Source organism: Lotus japonicus, chromosome 6 (assembly GCF_012489685.1).
Source record: "Lotus japonicus ecotype B-129 chromosome 6, LjGifu_v1.2".
Lineage (NCBI taxonomy): Eukaryota > Viridiplantae > Streptophyta > Magnoliopsida > Fabales > Fabaceae > Lotus > Lotus japonicus.
The window spans coordinates 60,281,779-60,295,942 of record NC_080046.1 but is presented as its reverse complement, the minus strand read 5'-3'; the positions used below and the strand labels follow the sequence as shown (position 1 = coordinate 60,295,942).

General features: G+C 38.5%; 2 protein-coding genes across 2 annotated transcripts; one reads left to right on the top strand and one right to left on the bottom strand.

The window, feature by feature from the left end:
* The first annotated feature begins 366 nt into the window (after positions 1–366).
* On the top strand, positions 367–2,855 carry LOC130722109 (U-box domain-containing protein 4). The gene is made up of 2 exons (XM_057572740.1): positions 367–1,810; positions 2,347–2,855. Exons 1-2 carry the CDS (start codon positions 503–505, stop codon positions 2,407–2,409), a joined length of 1,371 nt encoding a protein of 456 aa, XP_057428723.1. The 5' UTR covers positions 367–502; the 3' UTR covers positions 2,410–2,855.
* A 1,341-nt stretch (positions 2,856–4,196) lies between these two features.
* On the bottom strand, positions 4,197–7,790 carry LOC130722108 (inositol transporter 4-like). Its single transcript, XM_057572738.1, has 7 exons — positions 7,661–7,790; positions 7,320–7,456; positions 7,100–7,170; positions 6,556–6,891; positions 6,371–6,478; positions 5,088–5,693; positions 4,197–4,738 (listed from the first exon to the last, which is right to left on the bottom strand). The coding sequence occupies exons 2-7, from the start codon at positions 7,447–7,449 to the stop codon at positions 4,250–4,252; spliced, it is 1,740 nt and encodes a 579-aa protein (XP_057428721.1). The 5' UTR covers positions 7,450–7,456; positions 7,661–7,790; the 3' UTR covers positions 4,197–4,249.
* Positions 7,791–14,164: the final 6,374 nt, after the last annotated feature.

Below are 14,164 nucleotides of genomic sequence, written 5' to 3'. Positions count from 1 at the left end.
GTGTTACATATTTGATTCCACTTAAGTAAAGTCTCCAGTAAGTCTTGTGGATAAAAAAAGTAAAAACTCTGCTGGAGAGTTAGTCCCACAATAACGTTAATGTTTTCGGCTCGAACAAAATTGCTCCCGAAAAAGGACAACTATCTTACGCAAAAAAAAAAAAGACCAAGTGGGTAGCACAGTTGGCAACGCAAGTTGAGTGTGTGAGAAAAACTCTCGGGTTCAATCTCACACAATATATTGTAAAGAGGGATGGTGAGTCTTAAATGTAGCTAAATCCTGAATTCGGCGGCATCCAAAAAGTAACTAGTACCGAACATTTATTAAAAATATAATAATTGATATCTGATTTGTTGTTGATATTGATATCGCATTCGTCATCTTCTACCTCGCGCAGCCTTCGCTTCATTTCTCACTATGAAATGAAACTCTCTTGAACCAGAACCAGAACTACAAATATCACAACAACATCAACCAAACCCTAATTCCCAAACCTTCGAGAATGGTTTCGTTAGAGGAATCTCGCTCCAATTCGAGCCGTTTCCCCTTATCGCAAACCTTCCTCCACCACCACCACCACTCCTCCAAAACGCAGCGTCACATAGGCAGGTCCATGCGCACCATCCGCTCCAACTTCTTCCAAGACGACAACAGCAGCACCTGCTCCTTCACCGAGAAATCCACCTGCTTCTCGGAAAATCTCACCGACTCCGTCGTCGACCTCCGCCTCGGTGAACTCGCCACCCGGAGCAACAAATCTCACAGATCCTCGTTCGCCGACGAGGACCTTCTCGATCTCTCGCAGGCCTTCAGCGACTTCTCCGCCTGCAGCAGCGACATCTCCGGCGAGTTACAGCGCCTCGCTACACTTCCCTCGCCGGAGTATTTCCCCGACGCCGCCGGAGATGAAAATCCCCAGCCTGAGCCGGAGCCTTGCATGGGGTTTCTGCAGAGGGAGAATTTCTCAACCGAGATCATCGAGAGCATCTCCCCGGAGGATCTTCAGCCGACGGTGAAGCTCTGCATCGACGGGCTCCAGTCTACATCTGTCAACGTGAAGCGATCCGCGGCGGCGAAGCTGAGGCTACTTGCGAAGAATCGCGCTGATAACCGTGTTCTGATCGGGGAATCTGGTGCGGTTCCTGTTCTCGTTCCGCTGCTTCGGTGCAGCGATCCGTGGACGCAGGAGCATGCGGTGACGGCGCTGTTGAACCTGTCACTCAATGATGAGAACAAGAAGCTGATAACCAATGCCGGAGCTGTGAAGTCGTTGATTTATGTGCTGAAGACGGGGACGGAGACTTCGAAGCAGAACGCGGCGTGTGCTTTGCTGAGCCTTGCGTTGGTGGAGGAGAACAGGAGCTCGATCGGCGCTTCCGGGGCGATACCGCCGCTGGTTTCGCTGCTGATAAATGGTTCCAGTAGGGGGAAGAAGGATGCGCTGACAACGCTGTACAAGCTGTGCTCTGTGAAGCTGAACAAGGAGAGGGCGGTGAACGCTGGAGTGGTGAAGCCGCTGGTGGATCTTGTGGCGGAGCAAGGGACTGGTCTGGCGGAGAAGGCGATGGTGGTGCTCAACAGCTTGGCTGCGGTTCAGGATGGGAAGGATGCGATTGTGGAAGAAGGTGGGATAGCTGCTCTTGTGGAAGCCATTGAAGATGGGTCAGTGAAGGGGAAAGAGTTTGCTGTTTTGACACTTCTGCAGCTGTGTGTTGACAGTGTCAGGAACAGAGGGCTTCTTGTGAGAGAGGGTGGGATACCCCCTCTTGTTTCTCTTTCACAGTCTGGAACTCCTCGAGCTAAGCACAAGGTGAGCGAGTTCCTTCCAATTTCAATCTACCCAATCTACCCTTTTGAATTGAACTCTAAATTCTTGTTTGCTTGGTATGATAGGATTCAAAACTTTTTCTGTGCATATATGGTAGTAATAGTAAAGTCTAGTTCAGATAATTTGATTTTGAGTTCTTGTTACTCTGTTTTCCCTCTTATGTTATTTATGTATATATGCATCATAGAGTTGTGATAAACCGTGAGAAGGGTCTCCTGTTAGCCAACATTTGAATGCATACCAGGTTGCTTGCCTATATTTGCCTTGTTAGTAAAAACTTGAGATCATAACCAAACTTAAGAAAAAGATAAGTAATCTTGTATAATGAATTTGACTTATAGTGCATGCGATGTAAATAATGTTCAATGATGTAGTTGTGCATGTTGTTGAATTTCCTTTTTTCATATCAAAACTGACTTGGGTAGTGCTTGTATTCTTCTTTGCTTTTTGCTCTTTCATTGTAATATTGTGCTTTCCTTTTCCCTTTTCATTTATGAAAGCTTCTGGTTGTTTTGCAGGCTGAAACTCTCCTGCGGTATTTGAGAGAATCAAGGCAAGAAGCATCATCTTCAGGTTCTTAGAGAAGTAATTACGTTACCACTTAGGGAGGTAATTATACAATGTAATTGGTTATTGTGTATATAGTGGTTTTGCTGGTTTGTACAGTGTGGTCAAGATAGTTGGGAAGGAAGGATGTTTGTTGAAGTTAGAGGAAGCTAGCAAGCTATAGACTGACCCTTAGGTGTATGAATATAGCTAGGTTTGGCATTTTGGTTTCCCTTGTTTCAATTTGTTCTGTGTCCTGGAGTTCCATGGTTGCGTTTTGAGTCTTTGGTTGATTAGGTTTTTTAAATTTCTTTGGTTTAGTAGATGACCCTAGTTTTGTGAAAAGGGTTTCTGATTGTATAATGTATGTTAATTTTCCTGCTGGTAGTGAAAGTACAGAGCTTGTACTGCACTACTACTTGGATACTTGGAATTTGTATCCATAATTTCCTTTGATTAAAACGGAACTTGAGTTCGTGTATATTATTATGCTGAATGTATTGCATAGGCTAGTTATCAACTCCATCTGTTTCTACTTCCCATTGAGTTCCACTTTGTCTTAATTACCGCTTGGAATGTAAAACTGAGCTGAAGTGTGATGTTGTTGTCGTCGACTCAACTCTTATGATTCTTTGAGACGAAATTTTGGAATATTGAATAGGTGGAAAGTTAAGAGAAGATATTGAATACGTGCTTGCTAATGTTGACATTTGTGGCTAAACCAAGCAACTTGTAGTCATGTATTGTATGAGGTCGAGAATTCTCTGTAAGGACCAAATTTATTGATTGTGATGTTCAAACAATTTTCCAGCACACAACTTGAGATTAGAATTCCAAAAAAGAAATCTTGAAAAGGTCTTTTAATATCAATGTTCTGGAAAGAGTAAAGAACGAGTCTGTAAATTCAGTTCAGATGGGCCATGTATGATTAGTGTTCATCATTATCTTTCTCCAGCTGATGAAGGACTGGTTGTGCTGGAAGATCTTAATTGGTTGATGTAAAATTGTTATAGGGGTGAGATTGGGACATATTTAGGAGGGTGTTTATATGAATAAATGTGATGATGATGGTATTGTAGGTCCCTTGGGCTGCTTGTCCTTGTTTTGAAGCGGTTCACCCGCTACATGCTACTAAATGAGGTTCCAAGTTACATTTGTATGGCAAATCAAAGCCCCACCACCCCTTGCAGCTTCATTCCACCACAGGTTGCATTTGCAGTACAAAATTTCCTCATCGAGTATCTTAAATCTTGATCATTATTTTCCTCCCCCTTTCAAATCTTTTTGTCGCTTATAATAATCATCACCAATTAGCTGGCAGGGGCAGGTATGTTTTGTCCTGCCGTTTGTTTGGATGGTTGCACCTTCAAATCCTAAGTTTTGAATTACCTGGTGTCGGTGGTCTTGCCTTTCACTAATTCAAAAGCATGGTTTTTTTATGTGTGGATTAGGATTAGGTTCATTGCTTGCATCATAAAAAGGCGAATCTGTTTGGTGAGATAGCAGTGGGGTTCTCTTTAATCTAAAGTGTGAAGCTTCTTGGGACATTCAATAGCTGAAAAAGGATGTTGAATTCCCACGTCTTCTTCACTATGCTTCTGCCTCTCAAGTACTGTGGTGAACTTCTATTCAAAATTGCTTTCTAGAGTCATTTTAACTTCTACCTATAGTCATCACAAGGAGAAAGCAGGGGGAAAAAGTTGAAACATTAGTAGTTAAAACTTAGAAGCCAATCAGACTATCAGTATTTACTATTTAGAGTTGACATTAGGAACCATTAACAGGAATCTCTACCTATACTGATTACCAAAATCTTATTTATTATAATATTTTTCTAAAGTTAATCAAGACACACTTTTAATATTGGTAGGTGCATTAAGCCAAGTCTTGTTTTTTCGCTTTGTTATCTTCCTCCTTTTTCCTGTCAAAGGGGAAAGGTTTGAAGCCTTTCTGAAGCAATTTCTCGACCTCCTCAAACTGAAGGCCTTTGGTTTCAGGCACCAATGCATAGATGAATACAAGGCCAATCAAGGAGAAGCCGGCAAAGACGAGGAATGTGCCAGAAGTGCCTAGAGCTTTTACCATGCTCAAGAATGATTCACTGAGAAGTAGATTAGCACACCAATTGAAAACTGCTGCTATACCTCCACCTAGACCTCTGAACCTCAATGGATAAATCTCAGAATTCAGAACCCAAGGCACTGTTCCCATTCCAGGAGCATATGCTAGGATATACAATCCAAGGATCACAACTGCAAGGACCCCAATTTTGCTTGGACAACCCTTTGAAAACCATACACGATTTTGTGCTCGACATGCGCCTCTGATACCCTTTTCTGCTGCCAAGCATGCTCCTGGAAGAAACTGGATAACAGATAGAAAGAGACAGAATTAACTCTATAGTTTAATCAAAACTGTCTCTAATTTGGACAAAATTCAGGTTTTTACATGTTCTTTGAAAAGGTTGAGCAAAACATGACAATATGAGTACCTAAATTCTTGAAAAGGAAGGATGGTGGTCATGCATGAGTGTGTGGACACTCAAATAGAAAGTGAAAGAAAAGAAGAGAATAGAATTAAGTAATAGCTGTGATATATGATATCTGTAGTATGAGAAGCTTATTGTTTTAGGCTTCATAATTCATTCTAAGGAAAAAGAAGTTGATCCAAACATGCTATAAAAGAGGCATGCACAGAATTTAGTAGAACTTACTTCACTCTCGCTTCTGGCACAAAAGGCACAATCTACTTGCAAACAATGCATACAGTTCCATGAGGAGAAATCTGGGGCCTTTGTGTAATCATGGCATGTAGAGTTTGCCCCAAAGCTAAGGCTATCCTTGTTACTAATGGCAGGAGAATGGTGAGCTGCTTGGTAGAATGTAACACTTAAAGTCACAAGGCACACAATGATGCCTATCATGGAGATGAGCATCAACTTTCTCCTTCCAAATCTATCAATGCAAACCATGCTCAAGATAGTGCCAACAGCATTCAGACCAGAAGTAACCAGGGAAAGTGCAAGTGCTGTGGAGTTGGAGGCAATTCCGGCGAACTGAACGATTGTTGGACTGTAATACATGACTGTGTTAATACCAACAATCTGCTGAGCAACTTGGACTGTGATACCTGCGTAAAGCGCTCTTCGAACTACTTTGTTAGACAAGGCACCCTTTAGTTTCTGTGCAAGACTATGCCCGGTTAAGCCTTCCTCTGCTTTCTCTAATTCAATGGATTCTTGCATGGCTTTCAGCTCCTCTTCAACTTCATCAGGACGGTAGATTTTTGACAGAATGCGCCTTGCCTCCTCGACATTGTTCTGGTTAATAGAAACTCAGCAGTATAGATGAAATTGGCTCCAAAGAATGATTGATGAGTCAAATAACCAAAAAGATAATTAAAGGACTGAAGTTGAGAAGTTACTCTTGATCATTCATAAATTGCAGACATGAAATATAAGAAATTGCTATCTGAGGAGTCAAGTCTCATGAAAAAGAAAACTAAGGACTTGTTTGTGTTTTACATTCATCATTCAGAATATGTTTAGAAAACCTTCTACAATTAACTCCAAAATCAATTCAGAGAGAAGCTTATGTGAGTAGGTTCTGGGTGCCAGAGAGGATTATAAGGAAAGAGAAACTGATACAAACATGCTATCATAGTTAAGACATGAAGTAAAGCTTAATGTAAAGTGAAGACTCCTGGAAATAGCTGACAATTTCGTTGCAATTTATACACATTGCAACTAAACACACAGCATCTTGAGGCATCTCAGAAATAACCAGGACATTATCCATTAAACAGGAGAGATATAAGAAAAGTTAAAACTTTTTAACTGTGAACAAGCATAAGACTGACATCAATTCATAGCTCAGTTCATTTAACAACAAAAATATTTAAGAAATTATCTTGTAACATTAAGAAAATAAACTCTTCTGTAGATTAAGAAACTCTCAAGAAGAATGTACACAAATTCAAAATTTATATTTGACAAACCTGTCTGTAGAGCCATCTAGGTGACTCAGGAAGGGACAACATCAATATTAACTGTATCAAGGCGGGAATTCCTGCCACCCCAAGCATCCAACGCCAGGTTCCAGGCACCTGAGACAAATCAATTTCAGTTATGTCATTCAAGTTTAATGAACTTGAATAGCTACAAATGTTCCAATCTTGCAAACCTTGGTAAATGCCAAATTGATGAGGTAAGACAGAAATTGACCGCCGGTGATAAGAAGTCCATTTATACTGACTAAAGCTCCTCTGATCTTAGCAGGGGAAGCTTCAGAGATGTATAGAGGCGCAGTCATGGAAGCTGCACCAACTCCCAAACCAACCAAAACCCTTCCAACAATGATAACCCATGGAGCAGGAGCAATAGCCATAACTAATGCACCTAGAATGAACACAACATCAGCAGACAAAATAGATTTCTTTCTCCCTAGCTTGTCATTTATCCACCCTCCTAATGCAGCACCAATTATAGCTCCAGCAACAGCCATGCTAACAATGGTTTCCTGCACAACAATAGATCATAAAATAACCATGTCAACTAGCTCCAATATGAAGATAACTTTGCATCTTTAGAAACTCTTCTACAATTGGTTCTCAAGCCACAGTCAATTCTGGCGAGAAAATGTTGTGACACATTCTGAATTTTAAAATTGATTATGATGGAAGAGAGGCTGATATAAAGATGGTAGGAATGAGTATACTTAAACTCACTTGGAGCCATGTTCTTTTGTCAACTTGGTCAAATTCATCACGAATGTATAACAAGGCTCCAGAAATCACACCTGCATGCAAGGAATACGGTCAAAATAGTACTATAGTAGGCATGTTTAGATCGATTTCTTTTTCCTTAGAATCAATTCTGAAACCAGAAGCGATCTCTCTAAAATTGATTATGGCTTCTTCTGAGAAAATTGAAGAAGGGTTCTATTACCTGTGTCATAACCAAAGAGGAGACCTCCAATGCCAGCAGAAAGAGCAAGGCGCATGATATAAGGTGATTCAGTTGTTCTGCGCCAGCATTCTGTGAACTCGGCCTTGTCTGCTGCTACCACTTCTTCCATCTTGGACCTAGCTTGAAAATAAACACAGGCTCCAAATGCATGAGAATTAGTGTAAGTCAGAAACACAAAACTCTAACAATTATATGGAGATCATGTCTGTTATATAAGATGAAAATATAATTGTGGTGTGATTTTAGCATTAGTGGATAAGGATAACTCCTATAAGAAGATGATTTTCAAGCACCTAAAATGTATATATGAAAGATCAAACCTTGTGTTAAGTCAAATCCAAATGGTATTTTTGCATGCAGAGGAAAATTCATGGGATGGAGCCAAAGTTCTGTATTATAAATAAGTCAGAAAGTCAGTTTGAGGTAAAGTCAACTTTGATTGTATTTATGGAGACAATAAATGTAATTTATCCAAAGTTAATGTTTTGGACTGACATGTGCTCATAACTATGTTGATGTGTCATGTGAACTTCACTATCCAGGGGCAGGAGGTGCATTTGTCATTCTGCCTTCTTTAGCAAACCAAATGGCAATCTTTTCATTATTTGAATTTAGATTCTATTTATGGACAAATTTAATTTTATAAAATAAGTTAAATAAACAATTTCATCTCTGTTTGTGTTATGGAATTTATAAAATAAGTCAAATAAACTTTATAAATATGTCCTTCAAAACCACAAAACTGGAAGACTTCTTAGCTAATGCTTCCTTGAATTTCTCATTGGGTGTCCATTTATAAAAGGTTCAAATGTCAATATACTAACAGTTTACGGTGGGTTAAATGAAGCCGTTGACGGAGTTACCGGTGGTCATTTCCATCGGAATAGAGGTAGTTTGGTTGAGGTATGGCCGGTGACAATACGTCAATACCAACGATTATCTTTGTTGGTATGTTTCCCTTCTAATTTTCATGCAATGCACCGATTGCCTAAATTGTCAGTAATCTTTCCCGCCATCTACTGGCAGCCATAGATATATGTAAATGATTATTTTTCAGGAGAAAATGTATTACCGACGGTTATACCATCGGTAGTGGAGAGTTATTAAGATGTTATTAGACCGTCAGCAAAAAACTGTCGGTATTTGTCAACCTTCTTATAATGTCTATCGTGAGTATTGCTAACTTTGAAATTGCAACATCAATTTTGTTTTTGAATTTTGATAAGAGGAAAATCTGTTGGAAGCAACTCCTAATCAAAGATAGAATCATTTCTCTATACAGCAGGTCAGGCCACTTGTTGTAGGTGAAAAAATAAGCCACTAGCTGTTGGCTTCAGGAGAAAGGAACTTGCCATTGATGTAGAACAAAACGCATTCATGAAGAAATGTCCAAAATCGTAATGGTAAAATTCAGCCACTCTCTGACTCTCTTTGTATTATAGTGAATTCGGCATTTGTAATTTGGGATCTCACTGTTGCTTCTCTTGTAGACGATGTACACTTTCACTGGGAAAAGATGCAACATCCAACACTTGGTGACCCAATATTCAGCTGCTATGACTTACCTTCACCAGAATAACTTCTTAATTACATGCATCCTAAAGTTATCGGACGCCTCCAATGTTAAAGTCTCAATCTCTTATGTCTAGTATAGACTTGAATGTGTCCTTGTTCTATTTTAATTTTTCTATTAGCTGTTAGTACTTACTCTACCAAATTGTTTGGTTGTTGATCCTCACATGACACTAGCTCTCACCAAACATAGCGTCTATATAATCTAATTTTACCTTGCATTCAAGCATTTGCTATATTCCTTGCATTCACATCTTCTCAAATTCAGCATTTGACGACATATAACAAATTAAAGCTATTGTTTAGCAAGAGTATTTATCACCAACAGTACTTACTAGTAGTTTCCTTATCGTGAATATTTGCACTAAGCAATAAATAACTGACCATAATATGTGTTTCATTCTTGTGGGTGAAGATCCCCAACTTATAACAAAGCCTTCTTAAGAGAGTGCTCATAATTATCCAATCAAGGTTAAATCCTAAGGCCTAAAAATATTTCTACTATTTTAATGTTTGGAAAGGAAGGAAAGGCTTAAATTGAATCACTTGTTTGAAATTAGTGCAGTTGAATAACTAATAAACAAAGATGAAATAGAAGTATCTAAAATGCGAAGCAAACGACTGATTAACTAATAAGAAGATTGGTTAACGAAACATCAAATTACGGTGTCTAATAAATAGTAGCTGAGTTACTCTGCAGTGACCGCGATCATGCGCGTTAATTTCCGCTCACACGTTCTAAAAAACTTCTTTGTAGACAACATTGCGCGTGGAGCTCGAAACCACCCCTTGCTCATCCACAATGAGCACCTTCAAGCCTTTTCTTGACTTCACTCTTGAGAGAGCGACATACAGATGTCCATGAGTAAACACAAGCCTCAGAAGGTACAAACCGACATGAGAAAGGGACTGGCCCTGACTCTTGTTTATAGTCACCGCGAAGCATAAAGTCACCGGGAACTGCCTTCGAGAGAACTTGAAGGGAAGACTAGAGTCAGAAGGCGTTAAGGTTATCCTCGGAATGTACTCAGTTTTACCCAGCCTGATTCCTGATAAAACAGTCGCAACAATTATATACTGAGTAAGATGAGTGACCCTCAACCAGGTCCCATTACACAGACCGGCTGCTTGGTCTATTTTTTGTAGAAGCATGATCAGAACCCCAACTTTCAATATCAGTATGTGGTTTGGAATTCTCGAGCACTGAACGTCGTTTAAAAACTCAGAGGTGAACCACTCCGCGTGAACCTCGGAATCCTCATCCGACCAACACGGGGTATCGTAGCTCAAGTACTCGCGCTCGACACCGGGAAGCTTTGACAGCATGTAGTTGTTGACATGCTCGACGCTCTCGAGTGTAGGGGCAAGAATCTCCCTTTCCTGGAAGTACGAATCGGTTTCCAAGTTCGGCACTATGTCCGGATAAGCAAAATTGACCAACTCAAGAAGAGGATCAGGACCCTGTCCGATCAACAAATCCCACGGAATCTCAATTGTGGTCTCATCCTCGTCGATGGTGTCAACCGTTCCATCGCCCACCTTAAGAATCCATTTTGCAAGAGGATGATGCATTCTACAATCTCATGTTTACGGTCAGTTTCATTACCTTGCAATTTTTCCATAAGTATGATCAATTGATGGCCTACGAATTGACTATTGGAGTTGACATCAATTAGTAGTGTGATTACAAAAAAAATTGAGATATGAAGAGTTATAGTAAAATTATTATAAGACAGCTAGATATTTCAAAAACACATTAAAATATTCAACTGTAGTGTTTCAAACTCATAGAGTATTTGTACATATAGAATTAACCTCAAAACTAAAAGGATTAAGTGAGCACATGTTTATTCGTAAATTATACGGAGGATATTGCTCTTAAATCATATGAAAATATATTTTATTGTTACTTTTTAACATGAAAGCATTTTTATATAAAAATGACTAACCCCGTGAAAGTATTAATTTCTAACACTCGTTACATATTATCAACCATCATTTTACCTAGTAATTTAAACACAAACAAATGTAAATTATTCACACAAATTCTTTCTGAATCATTGTTGTAGTCTCTGCATCATGTTTCCATGGATGAAGGAGAGCTTTGCCAATAGGATAAAATTGCTTCACGTGGACAATCAGCCAGTTTTCATTATTCTATACACCAGTCAAATGCCTTGCTCAGGGTCTTCTGCAATTTACATTCAGCACCAAACTTATGATAGTCAACACTACAACATAACTTTAATAAATACTGCACTAACTTTATTCATATATTTATAAAGCCAGGGAAATGAATAGGAACATGGAACTAAAACGGTTTATCTCGCATGTCTTTGAAATATGTTAGGTAGAGTCTTAATGTTCTTAAAATAAAGACACTAACAACAAGAAGCATCAAATACTTAAAAGTGAAAAGGCTTAATGGAGTAACAAACAATGTGCTAATAATTACCTTAATATGGAATCCTGTTTGCCAAAGATAACAAATGCAGAGCACAGCCCAAGCCACTAAACTTGTTCTTCCATAAGAAAAGTAAAATTTGTACATTAATGGAAGTGTATGTATAGTGACTTCAGCATCTCTAACATTAAATCCTAGTGTGAGCATTTTTGCAGCTTGCTAGTTTATTGGAATTGCAGAATTGTATCCCCAAAGTGATATTCTCTTGCCTTATATCAGAATTATGTCTTTTCCTATCTGCATAACGAAGAAAATTCCAGTTTGCGTGAGAAGGAGTTGTTATGTAGATAAATATAAAGATAAAGATAAAACAAAGGAAGATAAACCCACCTCAAAACCATCACTCACCTCAAATACAACCAGTTGCTTCTTTAGCAGGGTCTTTGAATAAAATATACCATAAGTTTTGTAATTACATTTAAACCTGAAGTGCAATGACCAATGAAATGAAACTCATTCAAAGCCAACTAAACCAATAATAGAAAATAATACAGGTTCTGATTGTTAAATGTTTGACAAATACTTAAATTTATCAAAATGAAATCACAATTACCTGAGTGAGGAGGTATCCCCAAAAGAATGAAGACTGTATTAAACCGACAGCGCTGGGGCTCCAGTTGTACTCTGCTGACATAGGAAGTATAGCAATGCTCATATTTACCTGCACATGTGAAACAGATTGAAGTTTCTTTAAGCTAAAGCTAACTGAAGACTCCACACTCCACAACAGTTCTAAACTACTAATCTAAAGTTTTCAAATTCAACCATTTGGTTTCTTTCTCTCTTTCACTTTCCATGATAACCAAAGTTAGATGTGTATCCCAGTGATGAGACATGCTTTTTTGGGGTCAAAACTGTGGAGACATGCTTCATAAAACCAAGGGCGCCATTTTTGTAATGGGTTTACTCAATTACACTTACTTTAGTTGCTCTCCATCATCAGAAATATGAACACTGCAATTCACAAAAGTGACTTGACACTGAAACAAAAAATGAACAATGCAAGGTTAGAAAGCAGAAGGAATGATGCTACTCCTGCTTTAGTGAAAAGGGAATCATGTCAGGCATCAGTTACGCACTTCGGCTTCAAAGTAACACACACACACATAAGGTTACTCTATGTTTCAATGTTCAAACTCTTAGCATCTTCATCTAATTGCATTTCTTCCAAAGGTAAACATCAAAGGCAATAGTAGGGATTGAACTTTGGCAGGTGGCACCCCATATTACAAAGACAATTTTTTTAAGAATTACAAAAACAATGTTTTATTGTAATCGCATAAGCTTTGGAAGTCAATATATCAATTAAAGAGATCAAACTATAAAATGGTAAAGAAGGCTACACATCGAAAGCCAGGCATATATTTGCACAACAGATCATAAATAAAAATTGAGTATACATGAAAAAAAATTCACACACAAATTTCGTACACATCATGAATTTATCTCCTGTAAAACTTCAGTAAGAATAAAAGCATATAGTGCACAACATAAACAAACTTACAGAATAAGTAGAGTCAAGTAAAAGAACATTAAAAATGACAATTGGAAAGGAATGGTGAGTTTAAACCTGAGGGAGTCCAAATGCAAAGATAAGAGGTAGATGCCTTGGAAACATTGCCCCCAAATGCAAGCATAAGGAATGAGAAAGATATAGCATGGCCATACTCAATGCTGAGTGTCTTCTTACTGAGCAAGCACCAGACCATGACTCCTCGATCAAAATACAATTTATTAACTGCATAAGATATTAAAGTTATTAGCTGTCATGTGATACACATCATTCTATTACAATATTACTATTGGTTGATTTATCATTTGGACAAAGTTCATTTCGAAGGACCTGCTCCTGTTGATTTCCTTGTAATGTGTGAAATGCATCACCTCAATATGAAATTTGTAAGGCTTAGGATTCAAACTAAAATTATGAACCACTCACCCCGATGTGGCAGATCGTTTGGTAAGAGGAAATTCTGCATCTCAGGTCCTCCGCAGTAAAATGAGCTACGTATGGTTGTAGTTGAGATCCTGGACACACTGCACCTTCCCTTCATTTATTCTATTGCTCAATCGCCACAAAAGCACAGCTGCAATCAACACATAGCAGCAGAAGAATATCACAAGAGAGAACATAAATAATCAAATTGTGACTGGGAAAAAAGTTAGTACTCGGATAAATAAAATTGAGATACCTCTTTTTTGTAGTCTTGTAAAGTCTCCTCTGTGTATCCATTCCTGAAGTAAACCTTGATGGCAACATCCTGATGAAAAGAAGATAAGTTTTTAGGGAAGATGGCAAGAATAAGAGAGAGCAAGGAATGAATATATTCTTCTTTCCTCTGCTGTCAATACCAGTCCTTGCAGGTTTTGGTAGATAATCCTAAAAGAATCAAAGCACATGCTACAGGAAGCATAGGCAATAGATTAATGTCCAGTCCTGATATAATGTAGTAGATATTCATGAAGATAGCAATGCAATTCTCAAGAGATAAATGTACCCTGCTTATTGGTAAAAACTAAAATAGATCATGATTGAAATAGATGCAACATAAACCATTTTCTCCAGGCTATTTTAACCATCAATTTCCTGATCATTTAAATGCTAGAAAGCCAAAAACAACTATTGTATTTTTGAAGTAAATGGCTTAGAAAGCTGCCCAATCGCCACATGGAAAATGGAACATTAAACTTTGAAAATCAGGCACAATGCTGCAATAGACAGAAGGACAGACAAAAGCCTGCTCATATTTCACTTCACACTAATAAAATACAACAACAAATAAAGTGA